This window comes from Ambystoma mexicanum, chromosome 6q (genome assembly GCF_040938575.1).
Source record: "Ambystoma mexicanum isolate Mex_15411 chromosome 6q, UKY_AmexF1_1, whole genome shotgun sequence".
Classification (NCBI taxonomy): domain Eukaryota; kingdom Metazoa; phylum Chordata; class Amphibia; order Caudata; family Ambystomatidae; genus Ambystoma; species Ambystoma mexicanum.
In genome coordinates this window covers 1,313,134,755-1,313,150,849 of record NC_090937.1, presented here as the reverse complement: position 1 = coordinate 1,313,150,849, position 16,095 = coordinate 1,313,134,755, and the positions used below count along the sequence as shown (strand labels likewise).

Below are 16,095 nucleotides of genomic sequence, written 5' to 3'. Positions count from 1 at the left end.
CGTACCTCCTCTGGGGTTTCTGACAATTTGTTGCAACAATACCTTAGTCTTTAGGTCACCCCTTCTTTTTTCAATTTTCTCTTTTTCGTTATTAACCCGATTCTCGTAATACTGAGCCATATGCAAGACCTCTGACTGAGATTTTGCCTGCCAAGCGCTCTCTGAGGACATAATTTGTGACTGGATGTCGGGCAACAATCCACGCACAAATTTGTCCACAAACAACCTCTTCCCCGACTCTGTACCTAAATCCTGTCCACTGAAGTCGGAGAACACCTGTTCGAATCTATTAAAGAATTCAGTAGTACCTTCAGTTTTCCCTTGGACGCAGGCCGTAAGTTTGTCCCAAATAATCCTTTTTTCTGGGATTATAGTTTTTAATTTGGCAACTATTCTATCAGGTAAAGTGAGTATTACCTGGGGTGGTTTCTCACCAGCTGGTCGTTCCCCCATCTATTCTAGTTAAGTTTACCCATGTATCCCCTAACCCCGGCACATCATCTATTGTTCGTACCTGTTTCCATACATCAACAGGTAAAAGCACTGGAAACAATAAATCCACGTCACTTAAGGTGAACACAGAAGACTGCAAAACGGATTCTATTTCTTTGTAAAACCCTGTCGGGTTCTTCCTGATATCAGGGACTGATTGTCTAATCGTGTTCACTTCCTGTCGAGAGAACGGGACGTGAACAAACTGTGATACGTAATGTGCAGGGATATCCATCGCGGCAGCACCAGTCGCCGCGTTGGCGGGGATTTCTATTTTTGGGACAAAGGTCGGAGGGACCTCTCTCATAGGCAACTGAGATAGAGGGACCTCCGACCGCTTACTGAGCAATAGGGCCAAATCGAGCGCTAAAGCAGCTGTAGAAGTGTCGGGCGAAAAAGCTCTTTTACAAATACCCAATAACTCTATGGGGCAACCAACCTTCTTCCTTATACATTCCTCCTGTAAGTGCTGTACCATCACTTGGATTTACCTTCCTTTGCATCTCTACCGTGCATTGACTATATGTGTCATACACCTCATCTGGCGGTATCGATGAATCCGAGATCCATCGAATCGCGTCTTTGGTACAAATTCGTACTTCCTCAGGTGCTGAACTTCGGCACGAAAGGAACCGTTTTTGTGCATACATCCTGTCGTCCTCATCATCCTCGTTTTGTAAACTTTCAAAATCCCTCCTAAACTCAAACAATCTGTCAACATGTCCATATACTTTCTGCTCTGTATCCCTTGAAAGTGCCAAGGCATTCAGATCTCTCACCCCTTGTGGGAGATCCGAAGTCTGCAATCTACCCCACAATTCACCTAAATGAATCCCCAGTCCTTCAATAAAAACGTTTTTCTCGGGAAAATCGTGCAAATTAGATAATGTTGAAAGTACATCAGTTTGATCACCTTTTTCCATGCAATGTTTAGCCCAAGCAAATAGTTCCTGTTTCCTGCCCGCAGGAACAGTACTACGAGTCACAATTTTCGACCCTGCACCGGGATCTGATTTAGTGAACACGGGACTCCCCAGAATCGGAGGTGTAGGTGAACCTAACAAGGGTGCAGGGGAAAGAGGTAATGTAATAGACGAAATAGACAGAGGAGCGACAACCAAAGAACTAGGGGCAGTAGGCTGCGCAGGAGGAGTAGGAATAACGATAGGAGCAATAGCAGGAACGGGCAAGGTGCCCACAACGGGAGCATACGGAGGTGGCGCTGAAGAATCAGGCCTCCGTTCGTTTAATATTTTCTCAATAAACTCCTCGGAAACATGAAAATCTTTAGAGGGGTAAATTTTCTGGACCCCGAGCGAGAAAGCTCTATCCATCTTCTGGGTTTCATCTAATCGTTTTTCCTTGTCAGACAACAATGCCTTTTCGGCATTCGTTTTATGACGTCGTGCATGTTTATCCCTACTTTTAAGCTGCTGTAATGCTTCCTTTTTCCAATTTTGTAACACATCAAAGGCTGCTGGCCTAGCCTTCTTTTTAAGCAAGATCGACTCTAAGTATTCAATACGGGGGATCTCAAAGCTACCATTGATTGGCCACTGAAATTCGGAGGCATTTCTGGTCTGTCTGTGCCAAATGTCATTAAATACAATACTACCAATGCCATACTTACAGTACATAGTACACGCCGGCGACCCCTCCTGTGGTGCCGGACGGCTAAATTCCAAAGATTGTCGATCGCTGCGGAACAGAACCCTAAAGCAGCTAGACAATTTCCCAGGCATTTCTCAAAAAATTGGTGTTACCTGGTCCAATAATTGTGTCTGCAGATACAATACGCCAAATTCAAATTGTCAGGGTTAAATTAAGAGCCGGGTCACGACTGCACCTGTCCAAACCTAAGGAGGACCGTACGGTTTACAAAGGACTTCAACTAACAAATTTTACCTGCGTTCGGTGGTTTCGGCAAATCTGCCCGCCTCGGAATTGGACCCTCGTCAAGATGCCGTGTCAGACCGCACGACTATCGCCCAAGGATCGGATCGTGCAGGGCTGCCGAGGTATCGCGTCTCGATCGGTCGGGCCCGCAGAATCACACCGTCCGATCCCGATTCGATAGTCTGCGTCAACCTTCAATGATCCGGCATCAATCTTGAGGGTCCCTATTCGGGCGGCAACTGTGGAAACAGAGAAATTGACATGAGGCCGGGAAGCCCAAAAGGAAACACAGGTTACAAAGGACATACAAAGCGCTTTATTTCAAAGTTACAAAGTTACCAAAGTCAATTGACATGCGAATAGCTATTCGGCTCTCTGACTAACACATGAACCTTCAACGTTAGGTTCGCACTGAAAGTGGGAGAGACCGATCATCGGGATGCTTGGGTTTTTATACATTTAGTACTGCATTGGCCAGCCCTCTTACAAGTTAACCATTTCTGGAACCATGGCTAGGGTTCGTAGCCAGGTCGAACACACAATTTCCATACATTAGATCAGTTCCGCTGATACGGTTACATATTTACACATAGGTTAAACAGAGGACAGGGTCTTAGTTCATGACCCTAACAAGTAGCCTGCGGACATATTATTCATTCACGTGTGCGGAGGTCACCATGGCCGAAGTCTTACTCGAAATGTCATTCGGCCTCCATTTTGTGATTCAGGGTGACTTCCACACTGCAAGAGTACCTAAAATGGCGGCTAGATCCAAGATGGCGGCTTACACGATACATTAAGGTCAAGACCTTGCCGCGGAACCTATGTACATAGTATCCTTTAGACAGCTTGGCGTAGGCCAACATACATTTAAACGATGCGATTGGGGTTATAATATTATATCGATTTCCACACTACCCTTTGCTCTAGTGGGTTCGTCTTCGCCCCAGAAGTTTTGCGCCTTCTCGTGTTCCAACTTGCTCCGAGTGTGTCTCTATGATCTGCCTTTTAATCCGTGTGTGGAGAGCTAATGGGTATCAGATGTATGCAATTAAAGTCAAGTGCCTGACTTTGCCTGACCCGATTAGCGGGACATGTCCAATGAGACAAGTAAGTGTTAGCCTCTTATGTCGCCCTCTTCCACGGCCTAGTGTTTGTGAAGAAAGGAGGGGGTGTATGGGTGTAATTTTAGGTGGGGGGCAAGGGTTTTTGTCCCACCAAACTTTTATGGCACACCATTTTGTCCCACTCATTTGGCAGGGGCCCCTTTCATTCAGATGTCATGTCCCCCCCCAACATTTTCAGCAAGGTTACTCCACTGGGGTTGGGGGATTGGGACGTTGGAGGATCCTATAATATAGGATAAGATATGAAGGGAATACCGCATCTCACCATCAGTTGCCTCACCCCCACTCACCAAAGACCCCTTACCCAGGTGATCCTCCCCCACTGGTCCACCCCGAGTGTCTGGATCCAAAGGCGATGGGGGAGAAGAGAGAGAGATAGAGAGATAGGGAGAATAGAAATCTCGATCCCCGGAGACTAGTAAGTGAGCCACCCTTTGCCTTCTATAAGGAAGGCATGGTATCAACAGTAAGACAGAAGTGACCACATTTCAAGGGTGTTTATTGAACTTCAATTGGGTTTGAAAAACACCCATCTAATCCTAAATCTAAAGATGGGTGCAACCTACGGCCATCACATAATAATGCAGTCCTAGTGGCGGCTTTTCAAAATAAAAGGGCCTATAGTAATAAACCTATTGCCAATCCTTACCTTAGCTCTACATACAAATATTGTGGGAAACAATGTTATGCAGAAGAAAGGTGGTCAAGAAATCATATATCAGGATATTGAAGCCGTAAGCTTCCTTTCCCGACATTTCCAGAACGGGAAAAGGCAGCACACTCGAGCTTAGAACAGTCTCTGGCTTCTCTACCATGAGAGTGCAGTTCAAAACTTCAACATCATGGCCTTCTATGCCAACATCTCTTTGCCATTCAAAGCCTCCACTTTCGGAGGGCCTGATGCAACAAACAAACAATAGAGTTCCTTTCCTTGTAGTATTTCACATGTGCCCAGATTTATTAGGATTTTCACTATTCACCTCAGATCCCCCTCCGCCAGGCTCAGATTCGCTTTGAAACAAACTTGTTTTTACACAAAGCTTTCAATTGATCTCTCTCTCTGCCGGGCTCGGACCAACTTTATTGTGCCATAAACTTTCTTTATTGTATCAACATCAAAGACTTTCGATTCTGCACAGGATTTTGCCTGACCCATCGCTAGACCACTTCGATTCACAACTATTTGCCTCTCTTTCACTTTTGCAACCTCTCAGCTGGTTACCTTACAGAGACTATTGAATGAGCACACACGCAGTGCCAGACCCCTCTGTCAAAGGTATTTTATCTTGGTTTCAAAGTTCAATCACTCATCTGCAACTCCGCTTTACTCGCACTTCTCATCACACGCATTTTTAACATTGCTTGTTGCATCGCTCGCCATACAATGTTGCCACTTGCAACCTTGGCTTCAATACAAACCGGTCTTTTATCGGTCTCACCGAATGTGTTGCTTTCACTGAAGTGGCTTTGTTCTTGGAGCCAAGGATAGTACCACGGTGGCTGGAGATTCTCCCCTCTTTGATTACGGATGCAGGAGGGCCCGGGTACCTCCGACACACATTGCAGGATTCTTCAGCTTGGCTTCATTGTCTTACGCTTTCGGTTCTCGAGGTTTTACAAAAGTAATGGTTTGTTGTTGAAAAGGTAAAGGGAACTCCCTCCTTGCAACCCCCTTCTGTTTTGATGTCTTTCTCCGCTCGTTAAACTGCCATCTTGGAACTGCTGTTTCCTCATGTGCTTTGCCTCGCTATTTGAGTGTGTGCTCTCCTGCTCCGCCTTTTATCCGTGTGGGGAAGTGTAATGGAAGTGAAGTGTGTGGGTGGGATGATCAGTAATTGCCTGACCATTGTATTGGGACACGTCAGGTATACGGCTTGGGTGATGGTCTGTTTTCTCTCATAGCAGGCAGAGAAAGTGTTTGTGTTGTAAAAGGGGCCGGAGGTTGAGTTCCTAAATATCCTACCTGGTAGGATGGGGTAAAGGTGTAATAAGGAAGGGGATACCACGTCTCACCATCCGATGTCCCACTACCACTCCCTGAAGACCCCTCACCCAGGTTATCCTCCCGCACTGGTCCTCCCCCCCCCCCAATAACTGGATCCAAAAACAATGGCCGTGTCCTGGCTACTTGGATGACAGATATCTGGGGAGTAGCGGGTGAGACATCTTCTGGTTTCTCACAGTGAGTTAAAAATGTATAGGTGTCTGAGAGAGAGTGGGAGGAGTGTGGTGTGCTAGTGTAGTAGTAGTAGTCAGGACGTTGGAGAGTAGGAGTAGCAAAGTGGTAGATTGAGAGGGGAGCACAGCGTGAGCGAGAGGAGGGGGAGTGAGAAATCAAGACACGAGTAGAGAAAGATAAGGAACAGTAGAGGGGAGAAGAGGGAGTAATAGTGAGGGAGTGAGAAATGAGAGTAAGAGTGTTCTGCATTGCTGCGTGCTGGCGCTTAGTACCTGTGATCCAGTCGTGGATATTAGGATGTTGCGCCAGGTTTGTCCACCAAGTACCACCAAGAGTTGCACCCTGTGCAGTCTGAAGAGACTTCCTCCAAGGCATCTATGCCACATACCTGTCCCAATTCTTATCGGGACTATCAGACGTTCCCAAAGGGCGACAGGTTTATTACCATGCTTTTGGTAACCAATCTCGATCTATCCTGTGAGAATCAAATGCGGAACTCCGCGAATAACCGCATGGGCCGAAATTATTCCATTCAAGTGGGGCGAAATGGCATATGAGGAGGGACACGAAGCTTGTAGGTGTTGTTTGGTTGTTAACGTTACGCACCTATTGACTGCCCATGGGCATTCTAATCCCTATGGCCGTTCCCACCCAGAACCTGCCCTTCCACGCCCAAAAAACTTCTGCATGGGAACTCTAAGATTGCTTTAATAAAGCTTTACCATCAAACTTTTCACTCGAATTGCCTGTCAGTGATTTTTCAAAGCTGTCTTCTGAGAGTTAATGACTTAATACAGTTTTAAACACACTCTGGGTATATGTAAAAAAGGGCTTAACCATGGCTGCCTTCAGTTACTCTATAAGTACTATGCGTATCCTTCACTGAAGTCCAGTTGTGGCGTGTATACAAGTATTAGGCCTTTGCTAGGTGCTGCTATTAGATACCCAGTACTCGCATCAATGGCCAGTGTTTGGCAAAGTGCCCTCCCCGTGCCTACACAAAAGCCCAAACTGTTGGCATTGCAAACTTTTGTTTCAAAATTCGTATTTGTGGAATCGTTCATGATCGGCAGCAAGCAACTACCAATATAGTAACTAAGCATAAACACATCTGCTTTCCCTGCGTCTCAAAGTGATGGCCTTTCGGATGAATGCTGGCTTCCAATCAGCAGCCTTTTTTCTTGTATAGTGGTGCCCTCTAGTGTTGGTAGTAGATGTTTATCTTGCACATGTACAGGTGGATCGTTTTTCGGATGCAATGAAACCAGGCGCACAATGCCATTGAGCTGACCCCGACCTATCGGGGCATTTTCTGGTATTTGTGCTGGAAAGCAGTTGACTAAATATCGAAAAAAGGATGTGGGCCAACTCTAGGATAACTATATTGAAAAAGTAAAACACCGGGACAGGGCAACTAACATAAAAGTAGGACCAACTCTTGAAAGTGGCTGTCAAGGCACTACACTTCAGTAGGGGTTGGAGGAGAAGGAGGTTTAAGTGTTACTGGTGGAATCGACACATACATTCATGTATCACAAACTACCACTATCAAAAACCGGGACCACTGCATTTTCCAATGGAAAAATAATTTTGAGAAAGGGGGACAGAGCACCAAATTCCGGGACAGTCCCAGCAAAACCGGGACGTCTGGTCACCCTAGCCATCTCTCACAGCTTAGAAAACTACATATATAAATTGCCTGTCCCTGTGAAATGATCAATGGACAGCCCTCCACCTCGAGCGGCACTTTCATTGCATGCCAGGCGCTTACTGGCCTGGCCTGCTCAGTGCTGAGCAACCCACGTGTTAGGGGCGAAGGCTTTGGCCCAGAATTGTACTATTTTTCCATTCAGTCGTCACCTGCACGGCAGAGTTATTGTGCCTCATTAATTACTATATCTGGTTGGTCCAAACCTATTGCAGCACGCTGGCATATCTTCTCACTTACATTTAAGAGAGGAAATGCTCGTAGTTGCTGCACAGCCAAGTCTTCGCCAGGCAGTTGGCAGTGATCGGATTACCCTTGGCTTTTCATCCTCCCCGGTCAATGCGCCTTGATGGGGAGTGTGGGCGTCATTTAAACAAACACTGGCAGAGACAACACTTTGGCTTTTGTGACTCGTGGGATAGGCGTTTGGCACACATTTCCATAATGCTAGTACCCGGGTTTAGGTTGGCAAAAGCTCGCAAACGGTGTGAGTGCCCGGGCATGTCATGGTAGGGCCTGGGGAATGCCTCGTTCGTGCCTGTACGCGAGTCCAAACAAGTTGATTTGACAGTGCTTGGCTTTTAACAGGAATTCAGTGCAAGCAATAGATGCGAGGGCAAATACCGAAAGTAACCCAGTTCAGACCACAATTAGGCTACAATGTAGCCAGTCTAATTCAGTGTACCTACCTCTTGAATGCACAAGACTCAATCAAAGTTATGGTCTTTGGGTGCACTCTGATCGCTACAGTAGATGTGTATACATACCCCCTGTAGGAACATAGTACTTAAGATGAGGAGAACCAAACTGCAATTCCCAGAATGCAAACCCCTTTTGAGAGAAAATCCAGAACCTGCTCAAAGGTGGCCAGTTTTCAGCTCCGACGGGCACTTTCCAAGAATTTCCTCTATATCATGATGTGGTTAGTTTGGGGAGTAAAATGAAAGCACCAACATATTTACAACTCTGCAAAATGAGAAAGAAGCGGAGAAATATATATTTATTGAATTAAAAGCTTAGTTTGATGTCTGTGTGCACACACCAAGTGGTCACATTCCCACCCGTCTCTACAATCAGTAGCAAGGAAGTGTGGATTGCGAATGTTTCACAAGCAGTTTTAACACCGATCTTCTTCAGTGTATGCCTCCATTCCGCACTGAATTCTGGGAGTATATTCTTTATAAACGGAAGCACAGACTTCTCAGTGGGAGAGGAAGAGGGACATGCCACGTGCGCATTGCAAATTGCCCAGAATCAGTTGAACGGCCTTGTCTGTTGGCGAATCCCATAACGCCAACATCAACCCACCTTTCTCTCTGCAAGAGGACACAGGCATATTCTAACCATTAGTGCAACCTCATAAAACGGGAACATTCCGACATCAATGGACATGGCAAACGCTCCTATTGCCGCCATGTCTCCCTAATAACGCCTTGCAGAGGCATGGCCCTAACAGGGACATTTAAAGGAACTAAACATGTCAGTCATTGTAGATGGTGTACCGATCAGAAAAGTGACAGTGAAAAGCATGAGTGGCAAACACGAATGGGCTAATGGGATGTGGAGGCGGAGGGAGCAGGGACGAGTCAGGAGGTAAGGCGGGCAAGGAAGGAGGAGAGTCAAGAAAAGTGGCCGGAATCGGTGGAGGATGTTTCACGCCACAGAAAAAGTTTCAGAAGAGTTTTGAAAGTCTATCTCTGGGCCCGCCAACACCGTGATTCACTGAGTCGCCTTGTGACTCGGAAAAATAAAGGCACTCACACTCAGCAGTGTTCTCTAGTGCACACGGGAAAATGTTTGCTGTGTTTAAAAACAAGGATGGCAAGAACGATCTGATTGAAGCAGTCACGGTGCCAAATTCATATGAAATAAAGGTATGAGTACAGTGCATTATCGAATCAAAACCGCTTCTCATATTGTCAGTGGCTATATGTATACATGTTTTAAACATGAACACTAAATACTCAGCAGAAGAGGAAGAGAGCATTCTGTATCCACATTGCGCTTTTGCTACGGATGCGAAGCTGAAAATCCTGCAGTTACTTACATAAATGGTACTGGCCTATGGAAAATAGCCCTGTTATGTTTCCAAACCTGCCCATGCAGGATGAGTTCTTTACCCTGCGCCATAGGTTTTTGGAATGTGAACTAGTTGAGGGGAGACATTGCTTATAAATCAAGAGGCTGAAGACGCATTTGATTAAGACAGCTTTATGGAACCAGGAGATCTAGAACTACACCTAGTTTGCTGTTGGAAGGAGATCTGTGTGGGCCCATCCTGGGCAGGGATGGGAGGAAAATGGCGTTTGCCTTGTGCATGGGCATGCACTGGTTCAGGGCATAGCCAAACAACGCATGCATGTTGCGCGTCCATCATCGTGTGCCATCTCCTCCTAGTCCATAACTGCCATGCCATTAGTTTTGCCTAAAAGAGTGGCCTTTGTGATCATCAAGTCTTTGGATGCAGTTTTGGCTGTCTTCTGCTCTTGCGTCTCTCCCTCGGGGAAAGCAGGAGCGTCTGTTTAGTTCTGCCCATAGAGAGTGTCCGATCTAGAAGGGCCCACTGTATGGTTACTTGAGGGAGTGTTATTTCTATCTAATGCAATAGGACCTTTATTAAGCATGGCATGGGCAGCTGATGCTGCCATTTTCTTTTCATCTGTTCACACAGTCGCCCCTGCCCTTCAATTTCATTGTGAAAGCAGCAACCGCTTGATTTATTTTTTCCAAATACGCCACTCTTTTTCCCCCAAAATATTCTTTGCCGGTCATATGTTGATAAGGTAGGCTTACATTATGCACCAGCTAGTTGTGCATGGACACAGCAACCAGATTTGTGGAGGATTTATGTTTGTGAAATGTAAAATACCACGCATAAAAACCCCATAAACCGGCCTATAATTATTAGTAGTATCTTTGTTACCCTCGTATTTTCTCTACTAAATCCTCTATCAAAGACTGGTGGTTTGTAAATAAATGTAAACAATTTTTGTGAACTATTTTATTTTATTTAGCTTGGTTTATTTAAAAGCTTTCAAAAATGTTTGTCACGTGTTCTTTTGGGTGTCCGGTCAAATGGTCGAAAAAAAAGGTCGAATTTTTTTATTTATTTATTTATATATATATTTTTTAATTTTTGGTTGCTTAAAAAATATTTTGAATAAAGAAAAAGGGGGGGTTAAAATAAAAATAAAAAAAAATTCGACCTTTTTTTTCGACCATTTTACTTCGATCATATTGTCATTCAACCATTTGTTTTTCGACCAAATGACTGGTAACCGTTCTTTTGTCATCCTGAACTTGAGTCTGTAGAAGGTTGTTATTTTCTCTTCACTAGAAACATAGCCTAAAATGGTTTTAGCAATGGTGGAGTTATTAGTGGCGGGACTCCCTTTCTCCTGCACACCTCCTCTTTTCTTGTTTCTGAATCAGGCCAGCAGCCTGGATCGTGGTTTGTCGAGGAAACAACTCCGGGGTTCCCATTTGTTTAGAAGAAGTGTGGGGATGCCAAACTCGATCAGTTGGGCGCTGGTAGGGTATGATGGTCCTATGGTCGCTGTTGAGCGAATTGATCAATTATAAGGTCCAGTCAGGTCTTAGTTATTAATTTGGTTGTTTATTCTTGGTTAATTATCACCAAAGAAAACATCATTGTAGAAATTAATGACAATTTTTGACATGGTAAATCGCTACACAGTCGACGCACGTTTCAACCTAAGTCTTTTTCAAGGCCAATTGAGTTAGGGAGTGGGCTTCAAGATGTGCACACGGATTTCCGAGAACGCAACGAACTCGCCGGATCCGGCTAACGATCGGCTATCCAGGCCCCTGGCGCCCTTATCTGGAAGGACCAGCCTACAGCATCTCGAAGCCCACCCCCTAACTCAATTGGCCTTGAAAAAGACTTAGGTTGAAACGCGCGTCGGCTGTGTAGCGATTTACCATGTCAAAAATTGTCATTCATTTCTACAATGATGTTTTCTTTGGTGCTAATTAACCAAGAATAAACAACCAAATTAATGACTAAGACCTGACTGGACCTTATAATTGATCAATTTGCTCAACAACGACCATAGGACCATCATACCCTACCAGCGCCCAACTGATCCAGAGTTTGTCATCCCCACACCTTGTCTAAAATGGCACTATTTTGGGTCAGTATTTTGCTCCGGGGGCTTTAGTAGTGTTTCTTCCAAGAATGTCATTGTCGCCAAGATCATTGAAACGTTTCTCCCCATCGGAAGCATGTTCCACCATTCTTGTCCAGACAAGGATTTAACCTTGTTGACAAGATGTGCTATATATTTGGATCTCAGGTCTCTGAGTGTTTTACGTGTCACTGTTATGTGATATAGAGATTCCGTTGAGTCCTTTTCTTCACAGAATCCACTTGATGCATTCATCATCTTTCACCCACTGTCTTCTTCTTTGTAGGACTCCTCCAGTCGGTAGAGTATTTAATCGAAACCTCAGGAATAGGTCTCAGTAGGGACTAGATGGAAATTTAGATGGGTATCATGGAAGGCAGTTGATAGCTCATCTTAGATCTCAGTAGGGACTAGATGGAAATTTAGACGGGTATCGTGGAAGGAAGTTGATAGCTCATCTTTCATGTATACACTGTATTGACAGGATATGTTTGGATCTTAGGTATTTATCCAATCGTATTCTTTTAGATTTTTTTTCACTTTGTTCGGGTTGGATATCAGCATGTCAAGTGAGGCTTCAATGGCGACTAGCCAAATCGCACATGTGTTTTGCCATCTTTGTAGCAACAGTTCCGGGTTGTTGGTCTCTGCGTTTCTGATAATATCCAGTGGAGGGAGATGATCCGTCATCATGGATTTCCTATAAAGGGATAAAGTCTTCCAAAGTACGACAGACTCCATGGATTGAAGACCCAGTTTGTACCTAATTGAGGCAATAGGAAGCCCTTTTGTAAGTCTTAATATCCGTCTCCAAAACAAGCCCTCCAGAATAGGCCTTTCAGAATAGGCCAACAATGTTAATTAACAAATCTAATGATATTTGTAGCGTTTGCTATCCCAGTTTCGTAGTATTGTATTTTTTTCAACCCATGAGGTATGTATCCCATGTGATCCTAATGTACAATTAGGTAAAAATCTTAAAAAAAGAGAGTTAAAATATCACATATTTTCTGTTACTACCATGTTCATTATGAGGTTGTTCGCATAATAAGTAACTACAGCACACTGCCACCTGCTAGGCTAAAGTTTCATTTGAACTCAGAGCATCCTGATGTGGTTATGGGCTTGTTTCTGGAAGCCTCTGTGATTCTCACTAATTAAAGCCTGGTTTAGGGTTTAGATGTTCTCAGACCGCCAGAGTCCAACTAATTCAAGTTACCCAACACAACCTGGTCACTTACCTTACTATGTCTACCCCGCTAAGGCCTGGCCCTGCTTGACCTGTTCTCTAAAATATGTCCCTAGAGCTTCCATATCACAGGAAAAACCGCCCCATCCATTCTGGTCATCAGGCATCTCTCCCGCACTGTGCAAGACGGAGAGCCATAGTATGACCACTGGTTTTCTCTTGGAGTCTTCCATAGGGAGTTATTGTGCTCTTTCGTATGGTGCCTCCCTTGGTTTATATATATATATATATATTTTTTTTTAATGTTTTGTTTGATTTGTGAAACTTTTCATTTTTCCATTTTTTTGAGTCTTCATAACAAAAAAGTTTTTAAAACTGTGATTCAATTCGGCTTTTCTTTTATAATTCTTTATCGATCTCAATCCAGAAGTTGATCACTGTGATGATCAGCCACTGATGGTTTCCTTGGAGCAGTGTTGCCCATCTCTCCTCTGCTGTCATTTGTTGCTCTGAGATTTTAAAAAAATCTCTAAATAGTTCTCGTTTATTTTTTAGTTCTGGGCACACCATGATTTGAAGGAATAAAGTTTCTTTCCCCATTGGATCTTTACAGTATCGACAGACAGGAGAAATATTTTTGGCTCGGTCTGTTATAAAGATTATATGGGCACCAACATATATTGGGAGGTGACAGGCCAAACAATTGACTCTCCACAATCTGAGGGCTTGCCCTGCACACTGATAATCTTCCAAATTGGTTAGCATACCAGTACTACCAGTATCTTCCCTGTTGCCCATTGTTCTTCAAGGAAGATGTCCCTTTTCCTGGCGAGAGTGTAGGAGGGTATTTTCTCTACTCTGTTCTTGGCACTGCCGGTGCCAAACACTGGCTCTGAGACGCCAAGGGCCAGACATGGGGAACGTAGCCGAAGCCCACGGTCCAGGATCTTCAGGTCCGGACTACCATAATATGGTAATGCAGGCAGGAGAACCGAAGCATAGCTTTCACCCCCCCTCTCTTAGTAGACCAGATTAGGACCGGCCCACCCCTGGCTGAAGAAAAGGGCATCACGATTCGCCACTCAGACCCCAAATGAAAGAGTAAAGATCATTGCAGCGAGCAATCACCTTGGTGCTTGAACTTCCACCCTTTTCCAGAATGCAACAAAGCATTTTTGCAAAACACCTAAATAAATGAGAGGCCTGACTGGACGCGCGCTATCGCTGTTTGCATTTGCAGTGCACTCGGATGCTGCAAACCAGCTCATCCTCCAAACAGGCCAGCCTCTGTTTGATCATAGACCTAGGCATGTTGCCACGTGTGTAAAGGGGGAATTGATCCTATAGTTACAATTGCAGAGCAGGCTCTGCTTGCAAACTTGCTTCATTTGCGCTTTCATTCATGGTCATCCTTCCCTGTTGTGTTAATCGACACATTGTCTATTTCTTTTGTTTCATTGTAGATGTGCCATTTTCATTTGAAGCCGATGGCAGCAATAGGATGATTCTAATGACTTCTGGGAAGCTGTCCTATAGCGTTTCCTGGGCAGTTGGAGAAAATGGGGTTCCTTTAGCCCCTCCGGTATCGCAGCAGAGTATGGGGTAAATCTGTGCAAAAACCTATCTAGTCCAGTGTGTCTTTCATGATGTCATCATGCATTTTTCTCTTTGTGTGTGCGGGCGTATATATATTTATTTTTATTCATTATTATTTGTTTATGGTTCGATTAGAACTTTAATGAAATTTTAACAATACAAACAAATTCACACAACCACATTAATATATATATCATACAATAAAATACAGAAAAAATGGAGTAAAAATGCGAAGTTGAATAGAACACACTAACCTTTAATCCAATTAATCACTAATGCATATAAAACTGCAAATCTTTCCAAAGGTGTGAATAGATAAATTATCAAAACTCCAAATTAATCTGCAGCAAAACACGTTTCCACTACTTTCCAGACTGTATAAAGTGCAATGTGTATTTGCGTTGAATCAGTATTTAGGCAGTAGATCCAGAACGAGTCTGATGTAATTGATTCATATCTGTGCCATCTGCTGCCCAAGATACACATGTAGACTGGCCCAGGGGCACTACATTCTGTCGATACCTGTTTAGGACTCTCCAAAGGTACATCTGACTTGCAGATCCAATGCAGCCTCATTTCTTTGGCAATGGCCAATTGGGGGCCTTTGTTGTTAATAGTGAAAGTAGATTTATTCTCAATCTCAACATAAAATGCAACACTGCAGGAACTAGACTTAAAAGTAGATAGGACTCCGGTTTCAAATAACGGCAGGACACCTGGGCTACGGGGACATTATTACTAAGGGTTGACAGGTGCATATAGTTCTTGGCACAGTCCTAAGAGTCAGCCTTCCTAAAAAAAGGACGCTTTTACACAATCACACTTAAACCTAAACTCTTGACGAGGCACCCAACCAATTCTATCAAAGAAAGGCAAGTTTAGGGATTTAAAATTGTTACCTCTTGTTGTTCCTTCAAATCCACCAGCTGCGCCCTGTTTATTCAGTAGTGGACTTAACAGTGGCATTTTAAATGTTATGCATAAGGCCCCTCTCCTTTTAAGCAGCTGAGTATTTAGTGATACAATACCTAATTCTAACCGCAGGTGTTCCTCAGAATTAAAAGCCCTGCCCCAGAACATGCCCTCCAGGCGATCCAGCCAACTAAACTCTCTCATCGTTATAGCTTCTAGCCCATAAAGTATCATAGGGCAATAGCATTGCTTGTAAAAAGTCAGAACACTGTGGGTCGCATATCCTGCGGTATTAGTAACACATTTCTGCATGAGAAGTGTTAGCTGGCGAGCTTTCCTTGTTTCAGACTGAACGATTTATTTGTAGTCATTTGTATTACTCACTTCAAGACCCAAGTATTCATAGCTTTTCACATAGTCGAGCACCTCCAGTTTGGTGTTCAGAGCTATTTTAGAGACTTGTTTTAAAAAAAATTAACCTAGATTTGGTCTTGGACAGATTTACTGTAATGGAGTTTTCCTGCCCGTAATCGTAAAGTTTGTTTACCATTGATTTCATCCCACTTATCGTATGATCAAACAGGATCAAAACATCAGCGTATAGCATACACCCTATTTTTTCCCTCTCCAATACTGGGGGAAGATTGGTACTTTTAAAAAAAAAGGAGCTGGCAGATCAGTGATCTACAGAGTGTACAATAGGGGGCTAGCAAAAACATCCTTGCTCGACTCCCCTATTCACATTCATCCATCTAGACATACTTCCCTCTTTATCCAAATGCACTCTTGCAAGGTTGGTATTGTGAAAAGGCCTGATAGGGTACACTAGCCATTCAGGGCACCTGAGT

At 44.1% G+C, this 16,095-nt stretch overlaps 1 protein-coding gene across 2 annotated transcripts in view; it reads left to right on the top strand.

The window, feature by feature from the left end:
* Window positions 1–16,095, top strand: part of CC2D2A (coiled-coil and C2 domain containing 2A) — a 1,164,962-nt gene that overhangs the window by 614,665 nt on the left and 534,202 nt on the right. For both annotated transcript variants that reach the window (XM_069631936.1, XM_069631935.1), the window contains exon 18: window positions 14,203–14,341. In XM_069631936.1, coding sequence (XP_069488037.1) covers window positions 14,203–14,341 — 139 coding nt within the window. The remainder of the gene's footprint in view (window positions 1–14,202; window positions 14,342–16,095) is intronic.